This window comes from Delphinapterus leucas, chromosome 6, assembly GCF_059928025.1.
Source record: "Delphinapterus leucas isolate spDelLeu-1000000601 "Yukka" chromosome 6, BTC_Dleu_Yukka2, whole genome shotgun sequence".
Lineage (NCBI taxonomy): Eukaryota > Metazoa > Chordata > Mammalia > Artiodactyla > Monodontidae > Delphinapterus > Delphinapterus leucas.
This window is the reverse complement of record NC_143134.1, coordinates 14,664,660-14,680,242: the sequence shown is the minus strand read 5'-3', so window position 1 is coordinate 14,680,242 and position 15,583 is coordinate 14,664,660. Positions and strand designations below refer to the sequence as shown.

Sequence of the window (15,583 nt, the reverse complement as noted above, 5' to 3'; positions counted from 1 at the left end):
ACCGCCTAAAATTGTCATTTCACTATTTTCCTTCTGGTTTCAAACTTAAATATTTGATGGACCTTAAGGAAATAGCATAGCTTGATTAGGATATGCCCATGCCTAAATCACTTAGTGTGCATGATTATTTGACACAAGAGCAAGCTGAGTATGCTGTCTATAAATTGCATCAGAGACTAACTAAGCCTTGTCTTTGAGGGAATTTCAGAGAGCTACTTTGTTTTCATAGAAAACCCTAAGAAAAACTTAGAACATAAAAACAAAACAGGGTTTCAGTTCATTTCTCCATTTATCTGTCTAAATTGGGAAATATCTCACATATTTTTGTCTTCAGGGATTGCACATATGGAAGAATAGGGTACTTGTCTTACCTGGAAGTAAATAAGAATCAGTGCCTATTTTCCTTTTGATCCTTGAGAAATGTGCATCTATTTTCTCTTTAGGTAAGATGGTATAGACAATGGATATATCAAAAGACTTACAAATAAAAGTGAAAGCCTTCTGTTATTAGCCACCAAATCATTAATTGCAGGGTTCAATGAAAGGTATTCCAGTATAAGCAAGTCAAACATAAGTCCTTGCTGTGCTAAGTCCAATGGTCTAGAGGACAGTCTTGCAGGTCTTCTTATCTGTCCTGGAACCAGAATTCAGGCGTGTCCCCTTCAGTCTGGAGGACTTTACAACCTCTACCAAATAGCGCTTGCTCCGTAATGAGCCATCATACGGATGCTGCTGCTGCTAAAGCCACCTTTCCCATAGCCAGTGGAGTGGATGTCGTGAGGTGTGCCCACGGGTCAGGAGGGTGGGCTGGGCATCTGGCTCTAGTCACTATAACCACAGCTGGATCAGATTCAGCTCTTTCGGAGATGGCTTCCAGGTATTGTGGGAGGAAGAAGGGTGATCAGTTCCCTTCCAGACACCTCGCCCTGCTCAGCCTAATCTTCCCCGCGCCAGCTGTTTCTAATCATGCACACAGCCCCTTGTCGACAACATTAGCTACCAGAGAATTTGTTTGGGACACTTTCCCTTGTTTGCCGCTTGCTTCATGCACCTAGAGCTTCTGCTTCCTTTACCTGGCCCCTTGCCTTAGTTCAGAGGCCAGACTGTGCTGCTTCCTCTCTTCCTACCTCCGGGGCAGCTGTGAACTCTGACCACCTGCAATCTTCCCCACAGGTGAAGTTCCCTTTGACTCCTTCTCTGCAACGGCCTTCAAGTGCACCTTTCAACAGCTTCTCACTCAGAGGGAAGAAAAAGATCAAATTCTGCTTTCCTTAGATACCATTCCTATAGACAGATGACATTTTAATTTGCTAAAAGACGCTGGCTTATTACAAAATACATTCGTGAATTCTAGTCAGAATTCACTCATGCTATGTGCAAGAGTTTATCCCTCCACAAACGTGGATTTTCTTTGTATACTGATTTTCCCTGAACAGCAGACATTTCTATCTAAGATATCCTTTTGTCCATTTTGGGACTCGGGACGTAGAAGCAGATGCCATAAACTGAAATAGTTAATGATTAAACCAAGAAAGGTATCAGCTCTGGTTCGTTCCCTCCATGGATGTTATAGTTTAGGTCATTTCCTAACCTGTGACGATTTCAGTTTTTGTTGAAAGGGTCCTGAATAATTTGAGAAAAGGTGAGGAGAGATCTCATGCAGTGGAACCAAAATGAATTGCTGAGTTAATGCAGTAGCTGCCCATCCCAAGGAAAGAATGTATATGCCTATTCTTTAAGGTTCCTACATGCCATGCCATACTTATTATTAGCCTACTACATTCTCTTACATTATTTGATAAATATTCTGTATGAAGAGACTTCAGTAGACTGGAATTGTGCCATGCATAGCTCAATCAATAGAGTTAAGGTGACACTGTTTGGTCTTCCCATCCTATGGGAACACTACAAGTGATTATTTTAAATTTCACTCCTTTGAATGCCCTTTTCGCTATAAATATTTTTATTATGTTTTGCCTAGTTGGGTACACAATGAATGATCTCATTTTTGAATGGCAAGATGAGGCACCTGTGCAAGTGGCAGAAGGACTCACTTTGCCCCAGTTTCTGTTGAAAGAAGAGAAAGATTTACGATACTGCACTAAACATTACAACACAGGTAGGAGTTGAGTGTTCTTCATTATACTTATGACTTGCGGTTTTATGATATTCAGATGTTTCTTAATTATAGCGCCAAGTTAATTATTTTAACAATTTATAGCTGAATTTTTTTTATAGTCATAGAGCAGAGAATGGATGTCTTTGAAACTTACGGAAGCTTTGACTCATCACATCTTGTTATATAATTGGTTTGTATGGAAAAAAAGAAATGCTTGGTGTTCAATTATATTTAACTAATTTCTTTTGTTGTGAAGTGCCTGTAGTTACATAGTAATGATGTTTCCAAAAAAGTTCCTTTAATTTCTATGTGAGCGATAAAATGTACTTTTTAACTGTCCTGTAGCTGTAAACATTGTGTTTGCTTAAAAAATGAAAGAGGTCGCTTTTTTTTTTAAGGCTTCACTTGCCTAAATTTTTAGTTTAGCCACAATGTCATGCATTTCAAGATATTGTTACTAAGCACCTACTACTCACATTGACACAGTAGCCTTTTACCTTTGAGAATAAATATCAGATACAGTCATCAACATCAAGGACTGCAAGACTTGTACCTTCATGTTATTTGTTCACTTCTCTCACAACTGGAACTGGCTATTTCCGTAATATCTCTTCTAATTGCCTAATCTACAAGTTCCCTTAAACTGCCCACAGATGATGCATCACTCCAAAGTGGTGAGCGCGTGGCCTCCCACTAGCATCTGTGGCTGCTCTTATTATTTCCATATAGTAACTATGATTTTTCTTGGGCTCAACATTTCCAGAATTGTGACCTGGCCTTTCACTATATAGTCAGCCCTCCATATCCATGGGCTCACATTCAAAGATTCAACCAACTGGGGATTGAACATATTGGGAAAAAAAATTCCAGAAAGTTCCAAAAAGCGAAGTTCTCCCTGTACCATTTGTTAAGGAGACCATGCTTTCCCTGTTGAATAGTCTCAGTCCTTTGTCTAAAGTCAATTGACCATAAATGATCAGTTCTTGACTTTCAATTCTATTCCATTAATCTGTATATCTTTACTTATGACAGTACCATATTCTGTGATTATTGTAGATTTGTAGCAAGTCTTGAAATTGGGAAGTGTGAGTTCACCAAATTTGTTCTTTTTTTCCCTCAAGGCTATTTTGGCTATTGTAGGTCCCTTGCATTTTCATACTAATTTTAAGATCAGCCTGTCAATTTCTGCATAAAAGCCAGTTGGGATTTTGATAGAAATTGCAATAAATTTGTAGATCAATATGGGAAGTATTGCAATCTTAACCATATTAACTCTTCTGATTAATGACTACAAAATGACTTTCTATTTATTTTGATCTTCTTTAATTTTGTTCAACTGTGTTTTGTAATTTTTAGTGTAGAAGTTTTATACTTTTTTGTTAAATTTATCTCTAAATATTTTATTTTATTTGGTTCTTGTAAATGGAATTGTTTTCTCAATTTAATTTTTGGATTTTCCATTGCTAGTGTACAGAAACACAATTGCTTTTTGTATACTGATAGTGTATCCTGTAACGTTGCTGAACTCTTCAGCTCAAGTAGATTTTTAGTGAATTCTTTAGGATTTTCTAAATACAAGGTAATGGCTTCAACTTATAGAGCTAGTTTTACTGCTTTCTTTTCAGTCTAAATGACTTTTATTTAATTGTTTGCCTAATTACCCTGGCTAGAACCTCAAGGTACAGTGTTTAAAAGAAGGTATAAAAGCAGACACGAATCAAGTGAAATAATAGACATTTTAGTACTTTGCAAGTATGAAGTGCTAATCAAATGTGAAGTAATAAGATTATATATTATTTCCTGAAATAGTACACTGTTCTATTACATTGCTTCTAGGTGCTAACAGAAAAATGAGAAAACTATTTTTCAGAAAACAATTTGCATATATGATTTGGGATCCCATTTCATTATAACTTTATAATTATACAGAAATAATAGTTATATAATTTCATTATAATTGTATAATTATACAGAAAGGTGTAGGGCAAAATTATGATGAAAACAAAATTGTGACATTTGCTGCAATAACAAAGACCTATTTTTACCAATTACTGCATTTATTTCACAACCAATTAGGAAAGTTTACATGTATAGAAGTGCGATTCCATCTTGAACGACAAATGGGCTACTATCTGATCCAGATGTACATTCCCAGTCTCCTGATTGTCATTCTCTCCTGGGTTTCATTCTGGATCAATATGGATGCTGCTCCAGCCAGGGTAGCCTTGGGAATAACCACCGTGCTGACTATGACTACACAGAGTTCAGGATCACGAGCTTCCTTACCAAAGGTAAGTGCGCTAAATGGGCACACACGCATATTTGCACTAATATGTATATATATCATTATCCATTTTGGCCAGATCTTTTTCAGTAGTATTTACAGTTGGTCCCTGGTTTACCATGGTTCGACTTAATGATTTTTTTGACTTTTATATGGTGTGAAAGTGATAGGCATTCAGTAGAAACCACACTTCAAGTTTTGAATTTTGATCTTTTGCTTGGCCAGTGATGTGTGGTATCTGCTCTCATGATGCTGGGCAGTGGCAGCTACAGCTCCTGTCAGCCACGTGATCAGGAGGGTAAACAATGATACACTCACAACCCTTCTGTACCCAGACAACCATTCTGTTTTCCACGGTCAGTACAATATTCAATAAATTACATGAGACAGTTAACACTTTATTATAAAATATGCTTTGTGTGTTTTAAAGATGTGCTGAAATAAAACATAGGAATACCTTTTTATGCATTTAGCAACATAGCAATAGAAAATTATTTTCTTTTTCTAAATGAAAAAATTTCTAAGAGAGAAATTTCTACTGTCTAAATTAAGTAATCCTGTCTGACCTCCAACAAGCTTCACTATTCTTTTCATTACAATGATGTACATTAATGTAATAAAATCATATTCACTTTCCTGGTGCATTTGATGCTATCTCCCTGCCATGCCAAGTAAATTATAAATCTGCTGTCATGGCTTCCTTACCCCTTACTATGAATTGCATCCTCTGGCTCAATTTATTCAATTAAAAATGTCTAAATAAATAAAAGCTGATGGCAGGATATTTTATCACTAAAAATGTTACTTACTGTCAGAAGAACTTGATATTTAACAATGCTCACTGTGCCTTGCTAAGATTTAATGGTTTTCTTTCAAAATAAGGTTTACTTTTATTAACACATAATTGTCTTTTCAAAATGATCTATATGAACTAGTGTTTTATAAAATATCATCCAAATGAAAATTGTAAATCTGTTTATAAGATTAAATGCTTTTCTATATATGGATAAATGTCTCAAGGGCTCTGAGTAATAGTTGAAGTTCCATAGTCAATTTGTAAATGAAATTGCCAGTTTACTCATCGATTTTTTTCTCCACAAGCTAAACAGAAATGAAAGCTCATTCATTCCATAAGTTGTTATCCAGATAGTGGGGCACTTTAGTGATTCATTTAAGGAAATTACAGTTTCTGTGAGGCAGAGCAAAAAGGCATCTGGATACAGAGATGAAAGCAGAATTGGGAGAGCATGAAGGTTTGGGTGGAGGAAACAGAAATAAAGAAAGCAATAAATTAAAAAAACGGAACAGAGACAGGAGTTTTTTTTTGTTTTTTTTTTGTTTTTGTTTTTTTAAGGAAAGAAAGGTCTGAGATGACTTCATAGTTTTTCTCAAGAAGTTTTTTAAAGGCATTAATTTCACCGTGATCTCAGGGAAGGAATAAATTTTCAATCATTAGCTCAAATACACACATAGATATATACAAAACCTCTCCATCTCTCAGATCATAGAGACACTGGAAATATGATAACAGATTTAAAGAATTGATTAGCAAACAGATATCTTAAGAGTTGGTGATTATATCATCTTAGGCTTTGTGATAGTTAAGGAATGGGTTATGTACAGACGTTATGTACATTAGAATTCAGGATGACATATGCTGAAGTCCCAGAATAAACAAGAATTATCCTATTGGATGAGATCATTCAAAAGAGTAGAATTCTCTTGCAAAATGCAATCTTGATTCTATGATTTGGAAAGGCAAGGGGCGAGGACTCACACTTGCATTTAGGAATAGGAGTCTGAAACCATGCACCTTAAGATCTGCTATTCTCAACCTCACAAAAGAACCCTCAAATGCCTGAAAATCTTGCCACAGAAATATCCACCATTCTCATACTGACAAAAATCCAGGAAGGAGGAAAACAAAATTAAATTCAGGAAAACAATAGGGGATTATCAGACACAGGAGGAAGAAACAATAAATCACTAATTTATGATAATCGCTTAGTGTTCTGTCCAGGCTCTCTGCCAATGCATCTCTTGTAGATAAGAAGGAGCTTGGAAATTGGTCAAGTAAGACCCAAAGTAGAAAATCTCAGAGAATGTACTTGAGCCAACGCCTTGTGAACTACAGACCTGAGATTCCTTGCTGATATTTCCTGTTGCACTGGCTTCTGCAGTGTCATAAATCAGGCATGTAATAGCCCACAGCAAGAAGACTCCTATGATTCATTTCTTGGAACTTGGAGCAATCTGGCATTTCCGCAGTGCCTGCATTAGGTGGCCAGAAGAGGGTGACAATGCATCCCATGGCCAGCATTTTTTCAAAGTTGCAAAACTTAGGAACACTTCCTAACATTGTGTATTTGGAGGCGAGTGAGTGAGAAGAAATGGCAGTGATCATAGAGCCATATCGTGGAGGGTTTTATAGAAGTTGGTAAGGATTAAGTTTATTTTGGATGGAGTTTGGAAGAATCTTAATAGGAAGAGGTAAAAATGGAAGCAGAGATACTACCAAGAAAACTATAGCTCAGAGCAGAGGATGGTCTGGCTAGATTGGTAGTCGCAGAGATGGAGAGTAGCAGATGGATTTAGAAAGAGGTAGATTTTTTTTTTTTGAGAAAATCTCAAATAGAGATGAAATAGATAGGGTTTGCTTATGAACTGGACTTTGAGGAGTAAGGGAAAGGTGGGAGTCAAGGGTAGCCTTAGGCTAAGTAACTGGGCAAGTAGTGGTAATAGTTACTCATGGGGAAGGCTGGGGGAGGTAAGAGTTCTTTGGTTGAACATGTTAAGTTTGAGATGTTTATGACGGTCACATGGAATCATCGGAAAGGACACCCAAGCCTCAGACTTCAAGGAGTAAACTACAGATGCATAGGGAAGCAGACCAGAGATGGTTCTTCTAAGAGTAAAAGAAAGTCCAGAAAGAGGGGGAAAGAAGATGTATTTGTGGTTGGCCCTCCTCCTCCAGTTGGAAATGGACCTGCATATTCAAAGTCCCTTCTCTCCTTTCCTCTTCTAGGTCCATCTCTCCCCCACACGCAGAATAGGTTAGACAGCTCAGTTAAAAGCTAGACGCACTCACCCCAAAACTTTTCCCCCAAACTCGTTGAGATTCCCAACATTTTGTGATTTTTTTTTTTAGATGTGAAAAGCAATCCTCCTTGGGAGAATTAGATTTTAATCAGGGGTCAAAAAGAGGATAGTATTAGTCACTGAACTATTTTTGAGTATATATTTGATTTACATTGATACATAGTTAAGATCCTGGCACTGAGGGAATTATATTTTTTATTAAGTGTAGGGATGGGTAAGAATAGAGAAAATCATAGGAGGGACAAAATATCATTTTAATTTGTAAACTATGATTCTAGAAAGAATTGCTTTAGAAAACTCTGGGAAGATCTGGGTATACAGCAATATTTTCCCCCTTTCAACTTGTTTGTGAACCCCACCAGGGGTAGCTTTTTGAGAGGACAGACTATGTCTTACATACTTTTATCCTCAGAGCCTGAATCAGTACATGATATGGGCCTACTGAGTAAATGTCATGCAGATGTTTAAAGACAGTGTGAGCTTTTAACCTTTACTCCATCGTTAACTTGAAAAGCAAGAATATGCCTTTTTTCATCTCTCTCAAAAAGAATGTAAAAACTCAATTGAATTACTCTTTACTTATGTAGAATCATATATTCCCCTGAGAATCACCAAATTAATGAAAAAGAATTTAACTATTGCCATGTATCTACTGTACAGTATAATAAAAACATTGGTTCTCAGAAAACATAACAATAGCTTTCACATTTTTTTTAACATCTTTATTGGTGTATAATTGCTTTACAATGAATGGTGTGTTAGTTTCTGCTGTATAACGAAGTGAATCATCTACACGTATACATATATCCCCATATCTCCTCCCTCTTGCGTCTTCCTCCCACCCTCCCTATCCCACCCCTCTAGGTGGTCACAAAGCACTCATATTAAGTTTTTATTCTTCATAAAGACACCAACTATAGAAGTGATTACAGCTGTCAGAACATATAAATCTAACTGCTATATTTATATTTGGATGCCATGATTGTGTGGGCACACAAAGATCTACATGACATTACACTGAAAAGACGGGATGGGAAGGAAAATGAAGTATTTGTATTCACTACTCTGTTCTTTTCTAATTAGCTCTCATTCTTCTCAAAAAAAATACCCTGCAGTTTTAAAGGAGAGTAAATTGTAAATATCAGCAGTAATTAAATTGGGCGACAGGCAATGGATTCCAATCTTTATAACCAGGATAATTAATCATGATAAAATCCAGTATACACATATTCAGGACACCAGAAGCAGACTTTCTCTGTTTTCTAATAACATTGCAAAGTAGAATAAATGCAGATTTTTCTGGAAAAAAAAAACTTTCTTCTGGAAAGAAGTCTACAGAACCTATGATGCTTATATTCCTTTCCCTACATTATAAAACTTAATTTTTAAAAAAATTTATTTTTGGCTGCGTTGAGTCTTCGTTGCTGCTCGCGGGCTTTCTCTAGTTGCGGCAAGTGGGGGCTGCTCTTCGTTGTGGTGCACGGACTTCTCATTACGGTGGCTTCTCTTGTTGCGGAGCACGGGCTCTAGGTGTGTGGGCTTCAGTAGTTGTGGCTCGTGGGCTCTAGAGTGCAGGCTCGGTAGTGGTGGCGCACGGGCTTAGTTGCTCCGCAGCATGTGGGATCTTCCCGGACCAGGGCTGGAACCCGTGTCCCCTGCAATGGCAGGCAGATTCTTAACCACTGCGCCACCAGGGAAGTCCCTAAAACTTATTTTTTAGAATGAAAAAGATAAAGCCTTGCAGTAAACCAGCTCTGCACATTCAAATGGTAATTTATCAAGCTAATCTGGTCCCAGATTATCACATGGCAAGTAGTCAATGGTCTCCCAGCTCATAAAAACACTTCATTATAGTTAATGTGAGAATGTTGCTGGGGAGACTTTCATTGTATTTCTGAGGATAAAATGTTTCCCTGATCTAGTTTTGCTTCTGCAGAGCAACTATTTTGTTTTTATGCGGTAATTACAGTGCTCATAACTCCTTTTCTACATTGTCTTTTAGGAAGCTGATTGCTAGATTTTCAGATCAGAACCAACAAACATATAGGACATTACAGCATGTATTTTATGTACTGACTTCACTCTTAACTCTCAGATAAAAGTTGAAGAGGCTGGAATATTAAGATACAGAGAGTTATTTCTACTTAGTGTGTTCACAGTTGTTAACTTACGGTGGTAGCTTCAATAGAAGCAGCCTAATAACCAGGTGATATATTGATACAATAGTAGTTGAGTTTATGGCTCTTTAGCCAGATTAGCTGTCTTTCGATCCTAGCTTTGCAACTTGGTAGCTGCCTTAGTCTGTTCAGGCTGCTATAACAGAATACCATAGATGGGCTGGTTTATAGACAACAGAAACTTATTTCTCACAGTTCTGGAGGCTGGGAAGTTCAAGATCAAGGTACTGGCAGATTCAGTGTCTGGTGACAGCCTGCTTCCTAGTTCATAGCTGGTGATCTACTAGCTGTGTTCTTTCATGGTGGAAGGGGCAAGGGAGCTCTCTGAGGTCCTTTTTTTTTTTTTCCTCGGTACGCGGGCCTCTCACTGTTGTGGCCTCTCCCGTTGCAGAGCACAGGCTCCGGACGCGCAGGCTCAGCGGCCATGGCTCACGGGCCCAGCCGCTCCGCAGCATGTGGGATCTTCCCGGACTGGGGCACGAACCTGTGTCCCCTGCATCGGCAGGTGGACTCTCAACCACTGTGCCACCAGGGAAGCCCTCTGAGGTCCTTTTTATAAGGGTCCTGATCTCATTCATGAGGGCTCCACCCTCATGACCTAATCACCCCTCAAAACTCCAACCTCCTAATACCATCACTTTGGGGGTTTTAGTTCAACACTGGGACTTTGAAGGGACACATTCAGTCTATAGCAGTAGCTATGTGACAAGTTATTTTACATGTCCCAGTCTCCTCATCTTTGAAATGGGAATAGTTTCCTCAACCATTGTGGGGATTAGAAGTGTTACTACTAAGAATACTCAGTAGTTTTATGGACACTACTAAGAATATTCTTGGCATGTTAGTTATTATAATTATTTCTGTAATAATAAATGGCCAGTGATGGCAAGTCACTTCACATGGTTCAATCAGTTGAACATTATCTGAGAGCCCATAGTATAACGAGCACTGTGTTGGGTCCTAGAAATACAAAGGCAAATAAGATCTGGCCCTTGTCTTAGCTCACAAGATATATTAGCCTAAAAGGAGAAAGATATGTAAATGGATAATGTTGATACAGTGGGGCCAGGTCAATAATAAGATGAATTATTTGTTGTTTGCTATCAACACATAGTTTGCTAAAATATCAATATAGATCTTTCACCTTGAAATCCTCAAGAACATACTCATTTTTGAATCCTCCTAACCAAAGTTTTTGGAAAATAGCCCTTAGGGATTGTGGAACAGAGTCATTGGCTGAAGGGGGGACATTTAAATGATGCTATCCAGCAGTCACCTTATAAGAACTACCCACGGATAAACATCGTTACAACTGTGATGAGTGACCTGAGACAAGGGTTCTAGGAGCAAAGCTGAGGTAGGAAGGCAGGAAGGGGCTGTACGGTTCTGGGCATTTGTAGAAGGTTTCCTTGAGAATGTCGTTTTTAAGCTGAGACCTGAAGGATTAACCAGTAGTTACACAAAGGAAGGAATGTTCAGAAGTTACTTGTCCAGAAGTTAACAAGGAGTTCAAAGCTGCTGAGTCAGGATGGAGCTTGTCAATCGCTTTCAGGTGCCAAGAACTGAAGGAAGGAAAGTAGAGCACAGTAAGCCAGTAAGAAAGTGGCCTGAGATGGTAACTGTCAGATCTGCAGAGAGGCCTTTGCAGATCATCCCCAACTAACACAGCCCCCCTCGCACTGTCCTTCTCTTCCCATTACCCTATTGTAGTTTCATTCTTGCAGTTCTCTTAAATTATCTTTATTTATGTGATTATTTTTTACTGTATGTTTTCCCCCACTTGAATGTAGGTTCAATTAAAGATGTATCTTGTCTGTCTTCCTCATCTCTGTAACTTCAGCACTAGGAGAAACTGCGAAACAGGTTATTGTGGTGGAGATCAGTGCGATGGCAGTAGGAGAGGACAGAAAATGATACATTTGAGAAATAGCAAAAAGGTAGGATTCCCAGGCTCGGGTCTTTGATATGAGAGAACCCTAGATTTGGAGGTGAACAACCACGAACAGCATACCGCCTTTTCACCAGGAGGAAGTGGCCGTTGTGTGTGTTTGCTGTTCATTTGGCTGAGTCTGGTAGGGATTCATAGCTTCTTTTTAAGTCAGATTAAGTCTGAGGTACGTGTGCCATCCAAAAGGTACTGTCAGGTAAGAACATGGTTAGAGAGGGGTTCAGTCAGGAAATGGAGATTTGCAGGCCCTGAGCACAGAGGAGGAACTGAATCCATGGAAACAGGTAAGGGCTAGAAGTGAGAAGTGTCAGTGTGAGAATAGAAGGGGCACAGGCCATGTCTCTGAGGATCTCAGGAAGGGGAGGAAAGGCCCGCGGAGCCAAGTGGGGTGGGGTGGAGGGAAGAAACCCGGAGAATGTGGGTCAAGGAGCCACAGGAAGAGCGTGCTTTGAGAGAAGGAGGTGGTCTTCCACACGTGGCTTTGGATTGGTTTCCAAGACAACAGTCTTCCTGCCTGGTGCGTCTAATTAGCAGATACTCAGGTTTCATTTTCTCATACTCATATGTGCAAGGAGTCACACTGAGGAGAGATGGCTGCTTAAAATAGAGTCAGGGTTCCAACAGCACGGTGGACGATGGGACTTCAGCAAGGTGGTCCAGAGGGATGGGCTGGTTTAGAGTGAGACTGCCCCAAAGGACAGAGGTGACAGCGGGTGGAAAGAAGGTGATATTCTGAGTCACAGAGGGAGTGAGTCGTGTGTTGTGAATACATCGTGAACGTGTTGGCGTAGGAACTGCTGCTTTATTTTGAAGTTACTAGCGCTAGAGTTCCAAACTTCCCAGGGCCTGTGCTTGCTGTCCGCGGAGGGGCAGAGACGATGGAGGAGAAAGAGAGTTGAAGTTGGTGATGGGAGTCAGGAGAGGATGAGGAAGATAGACTTTTCAGGCTCAACGCTCAGGTACGGATCACAAGCAGCAGAAGGCTGGCTGCACAGATGATGTTTGCATAGGTCTATTGTCATTGAAAACAGTCATCGGGTTCATTTGGAAGTTAAATATCTGATTTAATCTCTTTGGTCATGTTATTATAGATCCAGGTTGTTAAAAAATGCACACACACTCTATGAGTTATATTCTTCCAGGAAGGGTGTAGCTTGAGACTGTGCCTTTGAAAGCTGTATTATATCTTCCAGGACTGTATGTATTTGAGGGCAACCAGAAATTTCTGACATAATTGCAGAGCTCATGAGATTTAAATCTACACTTTACAAAGAGCTGGACACTCAGCACAGCACTAGAATAAATTGAAGGCATACATCTCTTTGCTCAGTAGAGGTCATTCTGATCAGTAGAAATCACACTTAAGATGCAGGAGGACTGACATGGCCCGCCTGAGCTGGTGTTGGCAGCAGCCATTCCGTACTAGTAACTCCAGTCAGAAGAGCTGGGTGCACATGGCCCCCTGTGAGCAAGTGAAACCTGACTAAGCACAAAGGGGAAAAAAAAAAGCCATCACAGAGCTGTGACTATTTTCAAGGCTAATCTTTTTCTCTGTGGAACACTGCCTTTGGGGCAAAACAAGGAAGAAGCAGGTGATTCTAATGTGCGGCGCAGGACAGCCACTGCAAGCCAGCTTCTCCAACTCTGAAGGCATGCCAGCCATGTGGCTGACAAGGTCTTGATGATCCGGCCGGGTGTCAGGCCTGAGCCTCTGAGGTGGGAGAGCCGAGTTCAGGACATTGGTCCACCAGAGACCTCCTGGCCCCATGTATTATCAATCAGCAAGAGCTCTCCCAGAGGTCTCCGTCTCAACGCTAAGACCCAGCTCCACTCAACACAGCAAGCTACAGTGATGGACACCCTATGCCAAACAACTAGCAAGACAGGAACACAACCCCACCCATTAGCAGAGAGGCTGCCTAAAATCATACTAAGTTCACAGACACCCCAAACACACCACCGGACACAGTGCTGCCCAAGAGAAAGACAAGATCCAGCCTCATCCACCAGAACACAGGCACCCATCCCCTCTGCCAGGAAGCCTACACAACCCACTGAACCAACCTTACCTACTGGGGGCAGACACCAAAAACAACGGGAACTACGAACCTGCAGCCTGCAAAAAGGAGACCCCAAACACAGTAAGGTAGGGAAAATTAGAAGACAGAGAAACACACAGCAGATGAAGGAGCAAGGTAAAAACCCACCAGACCAAACAAATGAAGAGGAAATAGGCAGTCTACCTGAAAAAGAATTCAGAGTAATGATAATAAAGATATCCAAAATGGACAAATACATAGAAAAGCACAACCTTCTAAGACTGAACCAGGATGAAATAGAAAATATACACAGACCAATTACAAGCACTGAAATTGAAACTGTGAATAAAAATCTTCCAACAAACAAAAGCCCAGCACCAGATGGCTTCACAGGCGAATTCTATCAAACATTTAGAGAAGAGCTAACACCTATCCTACTCAAACTCTTCCAAAATATAGCAGAGTGAGGAACACTCCCAAACTCATTCTATGAGGCCACCATTACCCTAATTCCAAAACCAGACAAAGGTGTTACCAAAAAAGAAAACTACAGGCCAATATCACTGATGAACATAGATGCAAAAATCCTCAACAGAATACTAGCAAACAGAATCCAGCAGCACATTAAAAGGATCATACACCATGATCAAGTGGGGTTTATCCCAGGAATGCAAGGATTCTTCAATATATGCAAATCAATCAACGTGATACACCATACTAACAAATTAAAGGAGAAAAACCATATGATCATCTCAATAAATGCAGAAAAAGCTTTCAACAAAATTCAACACCCATTTATGATAAAAACTCTCCGGAAAGTAGGCATAGAGGGAACTTACCTCAACATAATAGAGGACATATATGACAAACCCACAGCCAACATCATTCTCAATGGTGAAAAACTGAAACCATTTCCACTAAAATCAGGAAGAAGACAAAGTTGCCCACTCTCACCACAATTATTCAACATAGTTTTGGAAGTTCTAGCCACATCAGAGAAGAAAAAGAAATAAAAGGAATCCAAATTGGAAAAGAAGAAGTAAAGCTGTCACTGTTTGCAGATGACATGATGCTATACATAGAGAACCCTAAAGATGCTACCAGAAAACTACTAGAGCTCATCAATGAAATTGGTGAAGTAGCAGGATACAAAATTAATGCACAGAAACCTCTTGCATTCCTATGAAAAATCTGAAAGAGAAATTAAGGAAACACTCCCATTTACCATTGCAACAAAAAGAATAAAATGCCTAGGAATAAACCTACCTAAGGAGACAAAAGACCTGTATGCAGAAAACTATAAGACACTGATTAAAGAAATTAAAGATGATACAAACAGATGGAGAGATACAACATGTTCTTGGATTGGAAGAATCAACATTGTGAAAATGACTATATTATCCAAGCAATCTACAGGTTCAATACGATCCCTATCAAACTACCAATGGCATTTTTCACAGAACTAGAACAAAAAATTTCACAATTTGTGTGGAAATACAAAAGATCCCGAAAACGCAAAGCAATCTTGAGAAAGAAAAACGGAGCTGGAGGAATCAGGCTCCCTGACTTCAGACTATAGTACAAAGCTACAGTAATCAAGACAGTATGGTACTGGCACAAAAACAGAAATACAGATCAATGGAACAGGATAGAAAGCCCAGAGATAAACCCACGCACATTAGGTCACCGTATCTTTGATAAAAAGAGGCAAGAGTATACAATGGAGAAAAGACAGCCTCTTCAATAAGTGGTGCTGGGAAAATTGGACACCTATATGTAAAAGAATGAAATTAGAACACTCCCTAACACCATACACAAAAATAAACTCAAAATGGATTAAAGACCTAAATGTAAGGCTGGACACTATAAAACTCTTAGAGCAAAATATAGGCAGAACACTCTATGACATAAATCACA

The 15,583-nt window shown here is 39.5% G+C and overlaps 1 protein-coding gene across 1 annotated transcript in view; it reads left to right on the top strand.

The window, feature by feature from the left end:
* GLRA3 (glycine receptor alpha 3) overlaps nt 1-15,583 on the top strand; it is a 157,210-nt gene that overhangs the window by 119,328 nt on the left and 22,299 nt on the right. The window contains exons 6-7 of the mRNA XM_089912733.1: nt 1,982-2,119; nt 4,196-4,410. Of these exons, the coding sequence (XP_089768859.1) occupies nt 1,982-2,119; nt 4,196-4,410 (353 nt within the window). The remainder of the gene's footprint in view (nt 1-1,981; nt 2,120-4,195; nt 4,411-15,583) is intronic.